The 14,967-nt window shown below is 40.0% G+C and overlaps 1 protein-coding gene across 1 annotated transcript in view; it reads left to right on the forward strand.

The window, feature by feature from the left end:
- Nucleotides 1-12,533, forward strand: part of LOC119978681 (serine/threonine-protein kinase TBK1-like) — a 77,097-nt gene extending 64,564 nt beyond the window's left edge. The window contains exons 20-21 of the mRNA XM_038820471.1: nucleotides 3,116-3,187; nucleotides 11,208-12,533. Coding sequence (XP_038676399.1) covers nucleotides 3,116-3,187; nucleotides 11,208-11,238 — 103 coding nt within the window. The 3' untranslated portion in view covers nucleotides 11,239-12,533. The remainder of the gene's footprint in view (nucleotides 1-3,115; nucleotides 3,188-11,207) is intronic.
- The last annotated feature ends 2,434 nt before the right edge of the window (nucleotides 12,534-14,967 follow it).

Below are 14,967 nucleotides of genomic sequence, written 5' to 3' on the forward strand. Positions count from 1 at the left end.
GCGCACACGGGGAGAAAGTGCAGACTCCTCACAGACACAGACGGTCACCCAAGGCTGATATTCAACCCAGGTCCTGGTGCTGTGAGGCAACAGTGCTAACCACTGTGACACCTTGCTGCCCCAAACCAAATATTGTTGGCTGTCCAGCACTGTCAGCTCCCCAGTCACCCTGCCCTGGTAAATCCCTCCTGTTTACTCATTTTAATTTCCCCACGCTCTCACTCATTCTACAGATAAAATGATACAGAGCAAAGGAGGCCATTCAGCCCATCATGCCTATGCCATCTTTGCTGCTATCCAATTCGTCCCATTACCCTGCTCTTTCTCTGTCCATAGTTAGCCATAGTCCACAGGGTACCAGGAACAACTATAGTAGAGAGAGGGACACACAGACGGTTATGTCTTGAGGGGCACCAGTCTGCATCAAATGCAGGTGTAACATGAGGAGGGAGCCTCATGAATTGCCTTGGCATGTACCAGGATTGCACATGTGATGTTAGCGTCGTTTTGCACCACACTCCTGTCATCGAACCAACTGAGCTCGCACTCATTCCCCAGAATTCCTGCAAATATTCCCTTCTCCAGTATTTGTCCCATTCCCTTTTGGAACTTACTAATGAATCTGCTTCCACCGCTCCTTCAGGCAGCCCGTTAGCAACTCGCTGTCTGGGCAGCACGGCCACGCAGTGGTTAGCACTGCTGCCTCACGGCGCCAAGGTCCCAGGTTCGATCCCGGCTCTGGGTCACTGTCCGCGTGGAGTTTGCACATTCTCTCCGTGTTTGCGTGGGTTTCGCCCCCACAACCCAAAGATGTGTAGGCTAGGTGGATTGGCCACGCTAAATTGCCCCTAAATTGGAAAAAGAATTGGGTTCTCTAAATTTTCAAAAAAACTCGCTGTCTAATAACGACTGCCCTCCAGTTGTCTCTGATTGTTTTCCTAATTACTTTAAATTTTAAATAAAGATAGAAAATGCTTGCAATACTCAGCAGGTCCAGCAGTATCTGTGGAGACAGAAACAAAGTTAACGTTTCAGGTCGATGATCTTTTGTCGGAGCATTAACTCTGTGTACTCTGGTTACTGACCCCCGACCTATGGTTTCCCCTATTTACTCGATTACAATCATTCGTGATTTTAAGCAGCTCTGTCAAACCTTTCCTTAGCTTTCCACTGCCTGAAGAGGGTGACCTGTATTTTCTTGTCCAAATGACTATTCTTCATGATTGACCTCAGGCAGTGAGCGATCATTCACTAATGCGGACATGAGAGCCACCACCCTCGCTCAATGACTTGCCGCACACATACTTACCAGAAGGTGTGACAGGATATCATGGTATCGCGACAGGCTTGGAAGGCTGTTCCTGTGCTGTATTGTTCTTTGATAAAGCTGATGGGCGAGGGACCTTCCCCACACCCAAACCATAGGCACCTACACCAGTTTTGATACCCACTTACTAAGGAGTCAAATCGGACCAGTTCTCTCAGCACGGGCCAGGGTCACGGGCTGTGGGTTTTAGGGCGCGATTCTCCCAAACCGGGAGAAATCGTAAGGCTGGCGTCAAAAACGGGCGGGTTTGATGCCAGCCTCCGCCCCCCCCCCCCCGACCGGGAAACGATTCTGGTCCCCGGTCGAGGCTAGCATGCCGCGGCCGTGAACTCCGGCATCGCGGGCTTAACGAATTTCGTTAAGCCCGCTTGCCAGAGTTTGCGACGGCTGACATGTCACATGACGTCAGCCGCGCATGCGCGGATTGGAAGACTCCAACCCGCGCATGCGCGGATGACGTCATCGCGCATTTGCGTGAAACCCGCGCATGCGCGGGCCGGGATGCCCCTCAGCCGCCCCGCGAATGGATACAGCGGGGCGGCGGAAGGACAAAGAGTGCGTGGGAATCGGACCCGCTGCCCGCGATCGGTGCCCACCGATCGCGGGCCCATGGCACCCTTGGCATGGCCGTTGTACTGCTGTGCCAATCGGTGCCATGGTTGCCAAGATCCGAACTTTACGGCCGTTTTTACAAACGGTCAGACCAGGTGTGTTTAACGTTCCTAAAAACGGTCGTAAAGGGCTTGGACTTTGGCCCATCGGCCAGCTGAGAATCGCTGCTCGCCGTAAGAAAACGGCGGCAGCGATTCGCGTCGGGAGTCGGGCGTGGGGGGGGGGGGAGAATAGCGGGAGGGCGTCACACTAGCGTGGCCGTAAAAATTTACGACCCCCGCTATTCTCCGCACCGTCGTGAGTGCGGAGAATTGCGCCCTTAGACTCTGGTGCAGAAGCGGGAAATCTCTCCTTGGGTTTCACTCATTTCAACGGAAGGGCGCGTAATCCAGGTCCAATGAAAGATGAATGGAGAGAGTGACTGAGGCTCCGCTGAGGCTATTCCTTCCAGTGTCTCCTCCACCTCGAGGGAACGGCTCCTGATTCCTGTCCATCATCTCCCTGAACCATCCAAAGCAAAAGTACTTTGTATCTGGGGTCAGTTTCTGTACACGTCACGGTGCAGGCTGATTATCATTCCACTTTACAGTGCACCTGAAAGACTTGGGTTTATAATTCCAAACTTTCCCTTGCTACACACCAACATCACAACAGCCTACACCTCAGGACCGCAGGGCAATGCCACTATTTCATATTCCCAGGTGAGAAAAACCATCAGGGTGCACATGGTTTACCTACCTAATCCTCCCGAGCATGATCTAGCAACCACACAGTGTGAAATGATTCTATATGTTTGCAGTCTGCCCCGTGACGTTAGATGGAGACTAAGCTTTCAATCAATCTGTCAGGTCAATGGATGTCAGTTTCCTGGAGGCAGTGGTAGAAGGAGGGAAACATTGGGGCAATCACCTTGTCCCAATTACATCTCCTAGACACTACTGACATTATTTGTGGAGAAGTCATCAACATGCTCACCGCCTCCTGCGAGGTGGAGCAGCACAAGGTGGTCATTGCAGAAATCTAACACATTGCGTCCTGTATCTTCTCCAAACGCTACAACTGAGCTTTGAGCGTGTGCTGTGCAAAACGATTCAGTCATTTTTGGTCCAGCTCGTTAAAGTTGTGATCATTGTTCAGTGACGATGAGGAGCTTTGAACTTATCTGTGTGTTAACAGGATGAAGGAGCTCAAACTGGAAATGGAAGTCCTATTGCGGGAACTTCAGTACAACAACGTGATCATCGAAAGGTGAACAAAACCATTCTTTGGTATTTTAAAGATTGGGGAGAATAAAGCAGCGGTTTTCAACCTCCGTCACAAATTCTTACCTCCAGCCCCAACCATTGGTTTCACCAGACTAGCCACAACCTCAGCGTCTGATGGGAGTTGGAGCTGAGCTTCCAATCCCATATCCTCTTCATCATGAAGACTGCCTATTTCTACCTCCATTTCATCACCTGGCTCTGCCCCTGCCTCCGCTCTTCTGCTCCTGAAATCCACATCCGTGCTTCCGTTATCTCGAGACTCAACTAATCCACGCTCCAATGGCCGCACTCTCATCTTCTACAATCTGCACGTATAAGGTCATCCAAAGCCCTGCTGCCTGTTCCAATCCTGCACCAAGTCCTTCTCGCCCATCACTCCTGCCCTTATTGGTTAGCTTTGACTCTCAATCATAGAGTAGAACCGATGAATATTGCACCACAGAAGAGGCTATTCAATCTAACAATTTAGAGCTACACCTTTGCATTTTCACACTTCCCTTTTGAAAGTTATTAAGAAATCCTCCAGTGCCTCAGATTTTAAAATCTCACCCTCCAGTTTAATGTATTTACTTCTTCCACCACCACCAGAAGCTGCACCATCCCATCTCTACCTCTCTCAGCCACCTAGGCAGCATGCTGTGAAATCCCCTTTCTTTCACCTCCTGACCAATAACCCACTTCCTTGACCAATCTATGGTCACCCACTGTTTTTTGGCTCCGTGTTTTTCGGAGCATGCATGAGTAAAGTAATTTGTGATATTATTCAACCTTAAGGAGTAACATTAATGCAAATGGCTGTTATTATATGAAGAACACACTGGGTCATAGGATGTTACACTCCTGTATATATTTTATAACATATGTTACTGGATATAACACAATTTTTATAACATAACACCCCATGTGTTACTGGGTATAAGACTATATAATATAAAACACACCGTGTGTTACTGGGTATAACACTATATAATATATAATAACGCACCGTGTGTTACTGGGTATAACACTATATAATATATAATAACACACCGTGTGTTACTGGGTATAACACTATATAATATATAATAACACACCGTGTGTTACTGGGTATAACACTATATAATATATAATAACACACCGTGTATTACTGGGTATAACACTATATAATATATAATAACACACCGTGTGTTACTGGGTATAACACTATATAATATATAACACACCGTGTGTTACTGGGTATAACACTATATAATATATAACACACCGTGTATTACTGGGTATAACACTATTTAATATATAATAACACACCGTGTGTTACTGGGTATAGCATTATATAATATATAATAACACACCGTGTGTTACTGGGTATAACACTATATAATATATAATAACACACCGTGTATTACTGGGTATAACACTATATAATATATAACACACCATGTGTTACTGGGTATAACACTATATAATATATAACACACCGTGTGTTACTGGGTATAACACTATATAATATATAATAACACACCGTGTGTTACTGGGTATAACACTATATAATATATAATAACACACCGTGTGTTACTGGGTATAACACTATATAATATATAACACACCGTGTGTTACCGGGTATAACACTATATAATATATAACACAATGTGTGTTACTGGGTATAACACTATATAATATATAACACACTGAGTGTTACTGGGTATAACACTATATAATATACAATAACACACGTGTTACTGGGTATAACACTATATAATATATAACGCACTGTGTGTTACTGGGTATAACACTATATAATATATAACACACCGTGTGTTACTGGGTATAACACTATATAATATATAACACACCGTGTGTTACTGGGTATAACACTATATAATATACAATAACACACGTGTTACTGGGTATAACACTATATAATAACACACCATGTGTTACTGGGTATAACACTATATAATATATAATAACACACTGCGTGTTACTGGGTATAACACTATATAATATATAATAATGCACCGTGTGTTACTGGGTATAACACTATATAATATATAATAACACACCGTGTGTTACTGGGTATAACACTATATAATATATAATAACACACCGTGTGTTACTGGGTATAACACTATATAATATACAATAACACACCGTGTGTTATTGGGTATAACACTATATAATATATAACACACCGTGTGTTACTGGGTATAACACTATATAATATATAATAACACACCGTGTGTTACTGGGTATAACACTATATAATATATAATAACACACCGTGTGTTACTGGGTATAACATTATATAATATATAATAACACACCGTGTGTTATTGGGTATAACACTATATAATATATAATAACACACCGTGTGTTACTGGGTATAACACTATATAATATATAATAACGCACCATGTGTTACTGGGTATAACACTATATAATATATAATAACACACCGTGTGTTACTGGGTATAACATTATATAATATATAATAACACACCGTGTGTTACTGGGTATAACACTATATAATATATAATAACACACCGTGTATTACTGGGTATAACACTATATAATATATAATAACACACCGTGTGTTACTGGGTATAACACTATATAATAACACACCGTGTGTTATTGGGTATAACACTATATAATATACAACAAACCGCGTGTTACTGGGTATAACACTATATAATATATAATAACGCACCGTGTGTTACTGGGTATAACACTATATAATATATAATAACGCACCGTGTGTTACTGGTATAGCACTATATAATATATAACACACCGTGTGTTATTTGGTATAACACTATATAATATATAATAACACACCGTGTGTTACTGGGTATAACACTATATAATATATAACACACTGTGTGTTACTGGGTATAACACTATATAATATATAACACACTGTGTGTTACTGGGTATAACACTATATAATATATAATAACACACCGTGTGTTACTGGGTATAACACTATATAATATATAATAACACACCGTGTGTTATTGGGTATAACACTATATAATATATAACACACTGTGTGTTATTTGGTATAACACTATATAATATATAATAACACACCGTGTGTTACTGGGTATAACACTATATAATATATAATAACACACCGTGTGTTACTGGGTATAACACTATATAATATATAATAACACACCGTGTGTTACTGGGTATAACACTATATAATATATAATAACACACCGTGTGTTACTGGGTATAACACTATATAATATATAATAACACACCGTGTGTTACTGGGTATAACACTATATAATATATAACACACCGTGTGTTACTGGGTATAACACTATATAATATATAACACACTGTGTGTTACTGGATATAACACTATATAATAACACACCGTGTGTTACTGGGTATAACACTATATAATATATAATAACACACCGTGTGTTACTGGGTATAACACTATATAATATACAATAACACACCGTGTGTTACTGGGTATAACACTATATAATAACACACCGTGTGTTATTGGATATAACACTATATAATATATAACACACCGTGTGTTACTGGGTATAACACTATATAATATATAATAACACACCGTGTGTTACTGGGTATAACACTATATAATATATAACACACCGTGTGTTACTGGGTATAACACTATATAATATATAATAACGCACCATGTGTTACTGGGTATAACACTATATAATATATAATAACACACTGTGTGTTACTGGGTATAACACTATATAATATACAATAACACACCGTGTTACTGGGTATAACACTATATAATATATAACACACCGTGTGTTGCTGGTTATAACACTATATAATAACGCACCGTGTGTTACTGGGTATAACACTATATAATATATAACACACCGCGCGTTACTGGTTATAACACTATATAATATATAATAACGCACCGTGTGTTACTGGGTATAACACTATATAATATATAATAACACACTGAGTTACTGGGTATAACACTATATAATATATAATAACACACCGTGTGTTACTGGGTATAACACTATATAATATATAATAACACACTGAGTTACTGGGTATAACACTATATAATATATAATAACACACCGTGTGTTACTGGGTATAACACTATATAATATATAATAACACACCGTGTGTTACTGGGTATAACACTATATAATATATAATAACACACCGTGTGTTACTGGGTATAACACTATATAATATATAATAACGCACCGTGTGTTACTGGGTATAACACTATATAATATATAATAACGCACCGTGTGTTACTGGGTATAACACTATATAATATATAATAACGCACCATGTGTTACTGGTATAACACTATATAATATATAACACACCGTGTGTTACTGGGTATAACACTATATAATATATAACACACCGTGTGTTACTGGGTATAACACTATATAATATATAATAACACACTGTGTTACTGGGTATAACACTATATAATATATAATAACACACCGTGTGTTACTGGTATAACACTATATAATATATAATAACACACCGTGTGTTACTGGTATAACACTATATAATATATAATAACGCACCATGTGTTACTGGTATAACACTATATAATATATAACACACCGTGTGTTACTGGGTATAACACTATATAATATATAATAACACACTGTGTTACTGGGTATAACACTATATAATATATAATAACACACCGTGTGTTACTGGGTATAACACTATATAATGTACAATAACACACCGTGTGTTACTGGGTATAACACTATATAATGTATAATAACACACCGTGTGTTACTGGGTATAACACTATATAATGTACAATAACACACCGTGTGTTACTGGGTATAACACTATATAATATATAACACACTGTGTGTTACTGGGTATAACACTATATAATATATAACACACCGTGTGTTACTGGGTATAACACTATATAATATATAACACACCGTGTGTTACTGGGTATAACACTATATAATATATAATAACACACCGTGTGTTACTGGGTATAACACTATATAATATATAACACACCGTGTGTTACTGGGTATAACACTATATAATATATAACACACTGTGTTACTGGGTATAACACTATATAATAACACACCGTGTGTTACTGGGTATAACACTATATAATATACAATAACACACCGTGTGTTACTGGGTATAACACTATATAATATACAATAACACACCGTGTGTTACTGGGTATAACACTATATAATATATAACACAACGTGTGTTACTGGGTATAACACTAAATAATATATAATAACACACCGTGTGTTACTGGGTATAACACTATATAATATACAATAACACACCGTGTGTTATTGGGTATAACATTATGTAATATATAATAACACACCGTGTGTTACTGGGTATAACACTATATAATATATAATAACACACCGTGTTACTGGGTATAACACTATATAATATATAATAACACCGTGTGTTATTGGGTATAACACTATATAATATATAATAACACACTGAGTTACTGGGTATAACACTATATAATATATAATAACACACCGTGTGTTACTGGGTATAACACTATATAATATATAATAACACACCGCGTGTTATTGGGTATAACACTATATAATATATAATAACACACCGCGTGTTATTGGGTATAACACTATATAATATATAACACACTGTGTGTTACTGGGTATAACACTATATAATATATAATAACGCACCGTGTGTTACTGGGTATAACACTATATAATATATAACACACCGTGTGTTATTGGGTATAACACTATATAATATATAACACACTGTGTGTTACTGGGTATAACACTATATAATATATAACACACTGTGTGTTACTGGGTATAACACTATATAATATATAATAACACACCGTGTGTTACTGGGTATAACACTATATAATATATAATAACACACCGTGTGTTACTGGGTATAACACTATATAATATATAACACACTGTGTGTTACTGGGTATAACACTATATAATATATAACACACCGTGTGTTACTGGGTATAACACTATATAATATATAACACACCGTGTGTTACTGGGTATAACACTATATAATATATAACACACCGTGTGTTACTGGGTATAACACTATATAATATATAATAACGCACCGTGTGTTACTGGGTATAACACTATATAATATATAATAACACACCGCGTGTTATTGGGTATAACACTATATAATATATAACACACTGTGTGTTACTGGGTATAACACTATATAATATATAATAACGCACCGTGTGTTACTGGGTATAACACTATATAATATATAACACACTGTGTGTTACTGGGTATAACACTATATAATATATAACACACCGTGTGTTACTGGGTATAACACTATATAATATATAACACACCGTGTGTTACTGGGTATAACACTATATAATATATAACACACCGTGTGTTACTGGGTATAACACTATATAATATATAATAACGCACCGTGTGTTACTGGGTATAACACTATATAATATATAACACACTGTGTGTTACTGGGTATAACACTATATAATATATAACACACCGTGTGTTACTGGGTATAACACTATATAATATATAACACACCGTGTGTTACTGGGTATAACACTATATAATATATAACACACCGTGTGTTACTGGGTATAACACTATATAATATATAACACACTGTGTGTTACTGGGTATAACACTATATAATATATAATAACACACCGTGTGTTACTGGGTATAACACTATATAATATATAATAACACACCGTGTGTTACTGGGTATAACACTATATAATATATAACACACCGTGTGTTACTGGGTATAACACTATATAATATATAACACACTGTGTTACTGGGTATAACACTATATAATAACACACCGTGTGTTACTGGGTATAACACTATATAATATACAATAACACACCGTGTGTTACTGGGTATAACACTATATAATATACAATAACACACCGTGTGTTACTGGGTATAACACTATATAATATATAACACAACGTGTGTTACTGGGTATAACACTAAATAATATATAATAACACACCGTGTGTTACTGGGTATAACACTATATAATATACAATAACACACCGTGTGTTATTGGGTATAACATTATGTAATATATAATAACACACCGTGTGTTACTGGGTATAACACTATATAATATATAATAACACACCGTGTGTTACTGGGTATAACACTATATAATATATAATAACGCACTGTGTGTTACTGGGTATAACACTATATAATATATAATAACACACCGTTTGTTACTGGGTGTAACACTATATAATATGTAATAACGCACCGTATGTTACTGGGTATAACACTATATAATATATAACACAATGTGTGTTACTGGGTATAACACTATATAATATACAATAACACACCGTGTGTTATTGGGTATAACACTATATAATATACAATAACACACCGTGTGTTACTGGGTATAACACTATATAATATACAATAACACACCGTGTGTTACTGGGTATAACACTATATAATATATAATAACACACCGTGTGTTACTGGGTATAGCACTATATAATATATAATAATACACTGTGTTACTTGGTATAACACTATATAATATATAATAACACACCGTGTGTTACTGGGTATAACACTATATGATATATAATAACACACTGTGTTACTGGGTATAACACTATATAATATATAATAACACACCGTGTGTTATTGGGTATAACACTATATATAACACACTGTGTGTTACTGGGTATAACACTATATAATATATAATAACGCACCGTGTGTTACTGGGTATAACACTATATAATATATAACACACTGTGTGTTACTGGGTATAACACTATATAATATATAACACACCGTGTGTTACTGGGTATAACACTATATAATAATGCACCGTGTGTTACTGGTATAGCACTATATAATATATAATAACACACTGTGTTACTGGATGTGACACTCCTTTAATCAATGATGTGAAGTAACTGTGTGCGCTCTTGTCATTAGGTTTAGTGTTCAGAAGCCTCATGGTGTGTGAGACCTGGCTGTTGAAGACGGGACACAGGATATGATGAGAGCCTGACTTTTCCGTGCTGTGACTTTATATTTCATTGGCATGTCATTTGAACGATCGTGCCATGGCTGAGATTGCACCAAAAACTGGGTGAACATTCTTATTAAAAAGCAAAGTAAATCCCCAATTCCCCGCGGTAGGTCATGACTCAGTGACTGTGTATAATAAGCACCGATAAATGAGCGGCTCATTTTACAGCTCTCCTCACTTCCATTTCAACAACTTGAATGGAGAGATAAACCAGCAGAAATGTAGAACTGGCTATTGGCTCCCTAACCTTTGTATAAACTATGGAACAAAGTCTACACCCTTGCATGCGTAACCTCATTGGAAGTGCTGGAACTCTGATCTTCCCTGTCAACTTTGAATCCGGCTCAATAGCCTGTCCAAGAAAACCAGTCCCTCCCCCTGTGCCTAATCTTGCTGGGCTACAGATCGACAGACTTTGGCTTTTGTTTCTAATTTGTTCATGGGATGTGGATGTCACTGGCGGGGGCCAGCATTTGTTGCCCATCCCAAATTGACCTTGACACAGAGGCTTTCTCAGGCATTCCATAGGCCTGTTAAGAATCAGCCATGTTGCTGCGGGTCTGAAGTCACATATAGGCCAGACCAGGTGAGGATGGTAGATTTCCTTCTCTAAAGGACATGACCGAACCGGACGGGTTTTGTTTACGACAATCGGCAAATGGTCATCATGAGACTTTTAATCCCAGATATTTTATTGTGGATCTTTCGGCCCACTATCTCACAATGGACCAGAGGGACTGTGAAACAAAGTTTGCAGTTTGATGCTCGAAGTCAATAAAAACCTATCCACCTCAATTTCTAAAGTTCCAACTGACTCCGAGCATGCACCACTTTTGGTAGGGTAAGAGAGGTCTGAATTTCCAATCCCCTTTGAAAGATTGATTCCTGATTTCACTTCTTTCTGACCTGACTTTAATGTTAAGGTTCCGCCCGCTTGTTCTGGATTTCCCAGCAAAGGGAGCATCCATCAATCGGATTAATCTTCTCAATGCAAGAGAATACCAGCTTAGTCAATGCAACCGTGTACCTATAATTTAAACCTCAGCGTTATACAGCTGAATCTGCACTTCACCCCCTACAAGGCTAATGCATCATTGTTGAGGTGTGATCCGAGAATCGAAAGGCAGTCCACCAGGTGGGGTCTGACCAAGGCTCTATTCAACTGTAAGCATTAACGTCCTCATTTGTGCATTCCGACCTCCTTGGAATAAAGACCATTATTCTATTGATATTTTTTGGTCGTTTTTTGGCATGTGTCCATTACTGATTTCTTCATGTGAATGCCTAAGTACCTTTGCTCCTTCGCAGATACTACCTATTTTTAAAAAATCTCTTTGTCTTTCTCTGACCCAAAGTGGATAATCTCACATTTCTGACATTAAACTGCATCTGCCACAGTTTCGCCCATTCAGTTAGTTTGTCAATGCCCATTTATAACTACCTCCCCCGTGCACATAGCTTACTGTGCCTTCTACTTTAGTGCCATTTATGAATGTGGATATTCAACACTCTATTCCAAGTACACTTTCTGCAGCAATGGTACCTATCAGTCAATGAAGTGCTGTTGAAATGAAGAGAGAGCCGGCAACCACTTACGTCCACAGTGACCGGGGCTCCTCGTTTATGAGCGCGAGCTGCATCAGTACCTGCTCGGTAAGGGCATTGCCTCGAGCAGGACTCCCAGTTACAACCCCCGGGGAAACGGACAGGTGGAGAGGGAGAATGCGATGGTCTGGAAGGCCGTCCTTCTTGCCCTACAGTCTAGGTGTCTCCCAGTTTCCCGCTGACAGGAGGTCCTCCCCGACGCACTCCACTCCATTAGGTCGCTCCTCTTCACAGCCACGAACGAGACCCCACACGACCGCCTATTTGTCTTCCCCAGGAAATCCACCTCCGGGGTCTCGCTTCCATCCTGGCTGACAACATCGGGGCCTGTCCTCCTCCGAAAGCACATGAGTAGCCATAAGCCCGACTCCCTGGTTGAGAGGGTCCAGCTCCTTCACGCCAACCCTCAGTATGCCTACGTGGCGCACCACAATGGCCGACAAGATACAGTCTCCCTCCGGGACCTGGCACCCGCTGGTTCCCCTGCGACCATCACCTACCCCCCCCCCCCACCCTACACCGAACACCGCCCCCGCCCGGCATGGCCTACACCCCCCTCCCCCCATCACCGACCTACAGTGATGAAGCTCCAGACGATACGCTCCAGGAGTCAACGAGCCCAACACCCGTGCCCGCAGCGAAGCCAGAGCTCAGGCGATCGCAGCGAACAATCAAGGCGCCGGACAGACTCGATCTGTGAGCCCACTTCACCCCCGCTGGTCTTCAATATTTTAACAGGGGGTGAATGTGGTGAATGTATTACTGCTACCATTCAGCATTGTATTGCATTACACTGTATTGTATTATGTTGATGCCCTTGTGGGCTCCGCCCATGGCTCCGCCCCCTAGGAGGAGGTATATAGATCTGCCGCCTGTAGGTGGCACTCAGTACAGAGCAGTCGCAGGCAGGCACGGATCGAGCTGATTAAAACCACTGTTCACTTCTACTCAACATCTCGTGTGAATTGATGGTCGCATCAAGGAGAAACAGATTGGAGTTGGTGGGGACGAGGAGGTGGATTTGGGTCTTTTTATTGTCAACATCTGAAATCTATCAATGCGATAGTTGAACAAGAACTGCCAGATGTTTGTGTAGTGTGGTGGTTGTTATGTTTGTCTTGCAGATGAAAGGCTCCCCAGTTCACAACCGCACAGAAACATTATCAAAACCCTGCTCGTTTCATGGGAAGAAATGTTGCACAATCAACATTTGTCCATGAATATTACTTGAAACTGGGAACTCCATTCCTTGTTATAATATTTCCCAAAGGATTTGCCAAGTCGGAGATTTTGTGGCCCAGAGTGCACCTCCGGGTTTGAGGCCGACGCCGGGACTTGTTGGCCACGGGAGGAGGATTCCTAGCACGATGCAAAGGCCTGATAATCGGCTTCAGGATCCTTCCCCCACTATTCTCCATTGGGTAAGAAAACATGCATGAAGACATGCTTTAAAAAAGTTTTTAAAGTCTCATACAACACCTCCGACAGTGCAGCACAAGACTCGGAATATCACCGTAGTTTCTTAAAAAGGAACTGCCAAATGCTGTCATACTATTGTGTTCCACCATGTGGCGCACTTTCTCCATCCATAAATATATATGAAAGAGAGAGCTGGAGGAGGCCATTTCACCCTTCGAATCTGCTTTGCCTGTCAACAAGATCATGGCTGGTCTTCTATCTCAACTTCCCACACTATCCCTAAATCCCTCAATTCCCTTAACAGCCTTTAGTAACTTGAGGAAGCCAGCGATAGTGGAACAAGGATTTATTGAACTCTGTACAGAACTCTGTCCACGGCAGTAACTCTCTCCCAATCCAGTCCTTGTTGGGACGCCGAACAGCTCCGGGTCCTGCTTGGGCCGGCTTTTAGGTGTAGCTCTTTAACGAGCTCCAGCCCCCTATCTGGGAAGCTCAAAATCCACGAATCACGGGACATTCAGCTAGAGTTAATGCTCTATATGAATGTCTTCTCATGCCTCTTCATCTCCTTATCAACATAACCTCAATTTCTGACCTTCCCCATAAATGCAGCGATAATATTTTTCTCGACCATTCTTT

Source organism: Scyliorhinus canicula, chromosome 15, assembly GCF_902713615.1.
Source record: "Scyliorhinus canicula chromosome 15, sScyCan1.1, whole genome shotgun sequence".
Classification (NCBI taxonomy): Eukaryota; Metazoa; Chordata; class Chondrichthyes; order Carcharhiniformes; family Scyliorhinidae; genus Scyliorhinus; species Scyliorhinus canicula.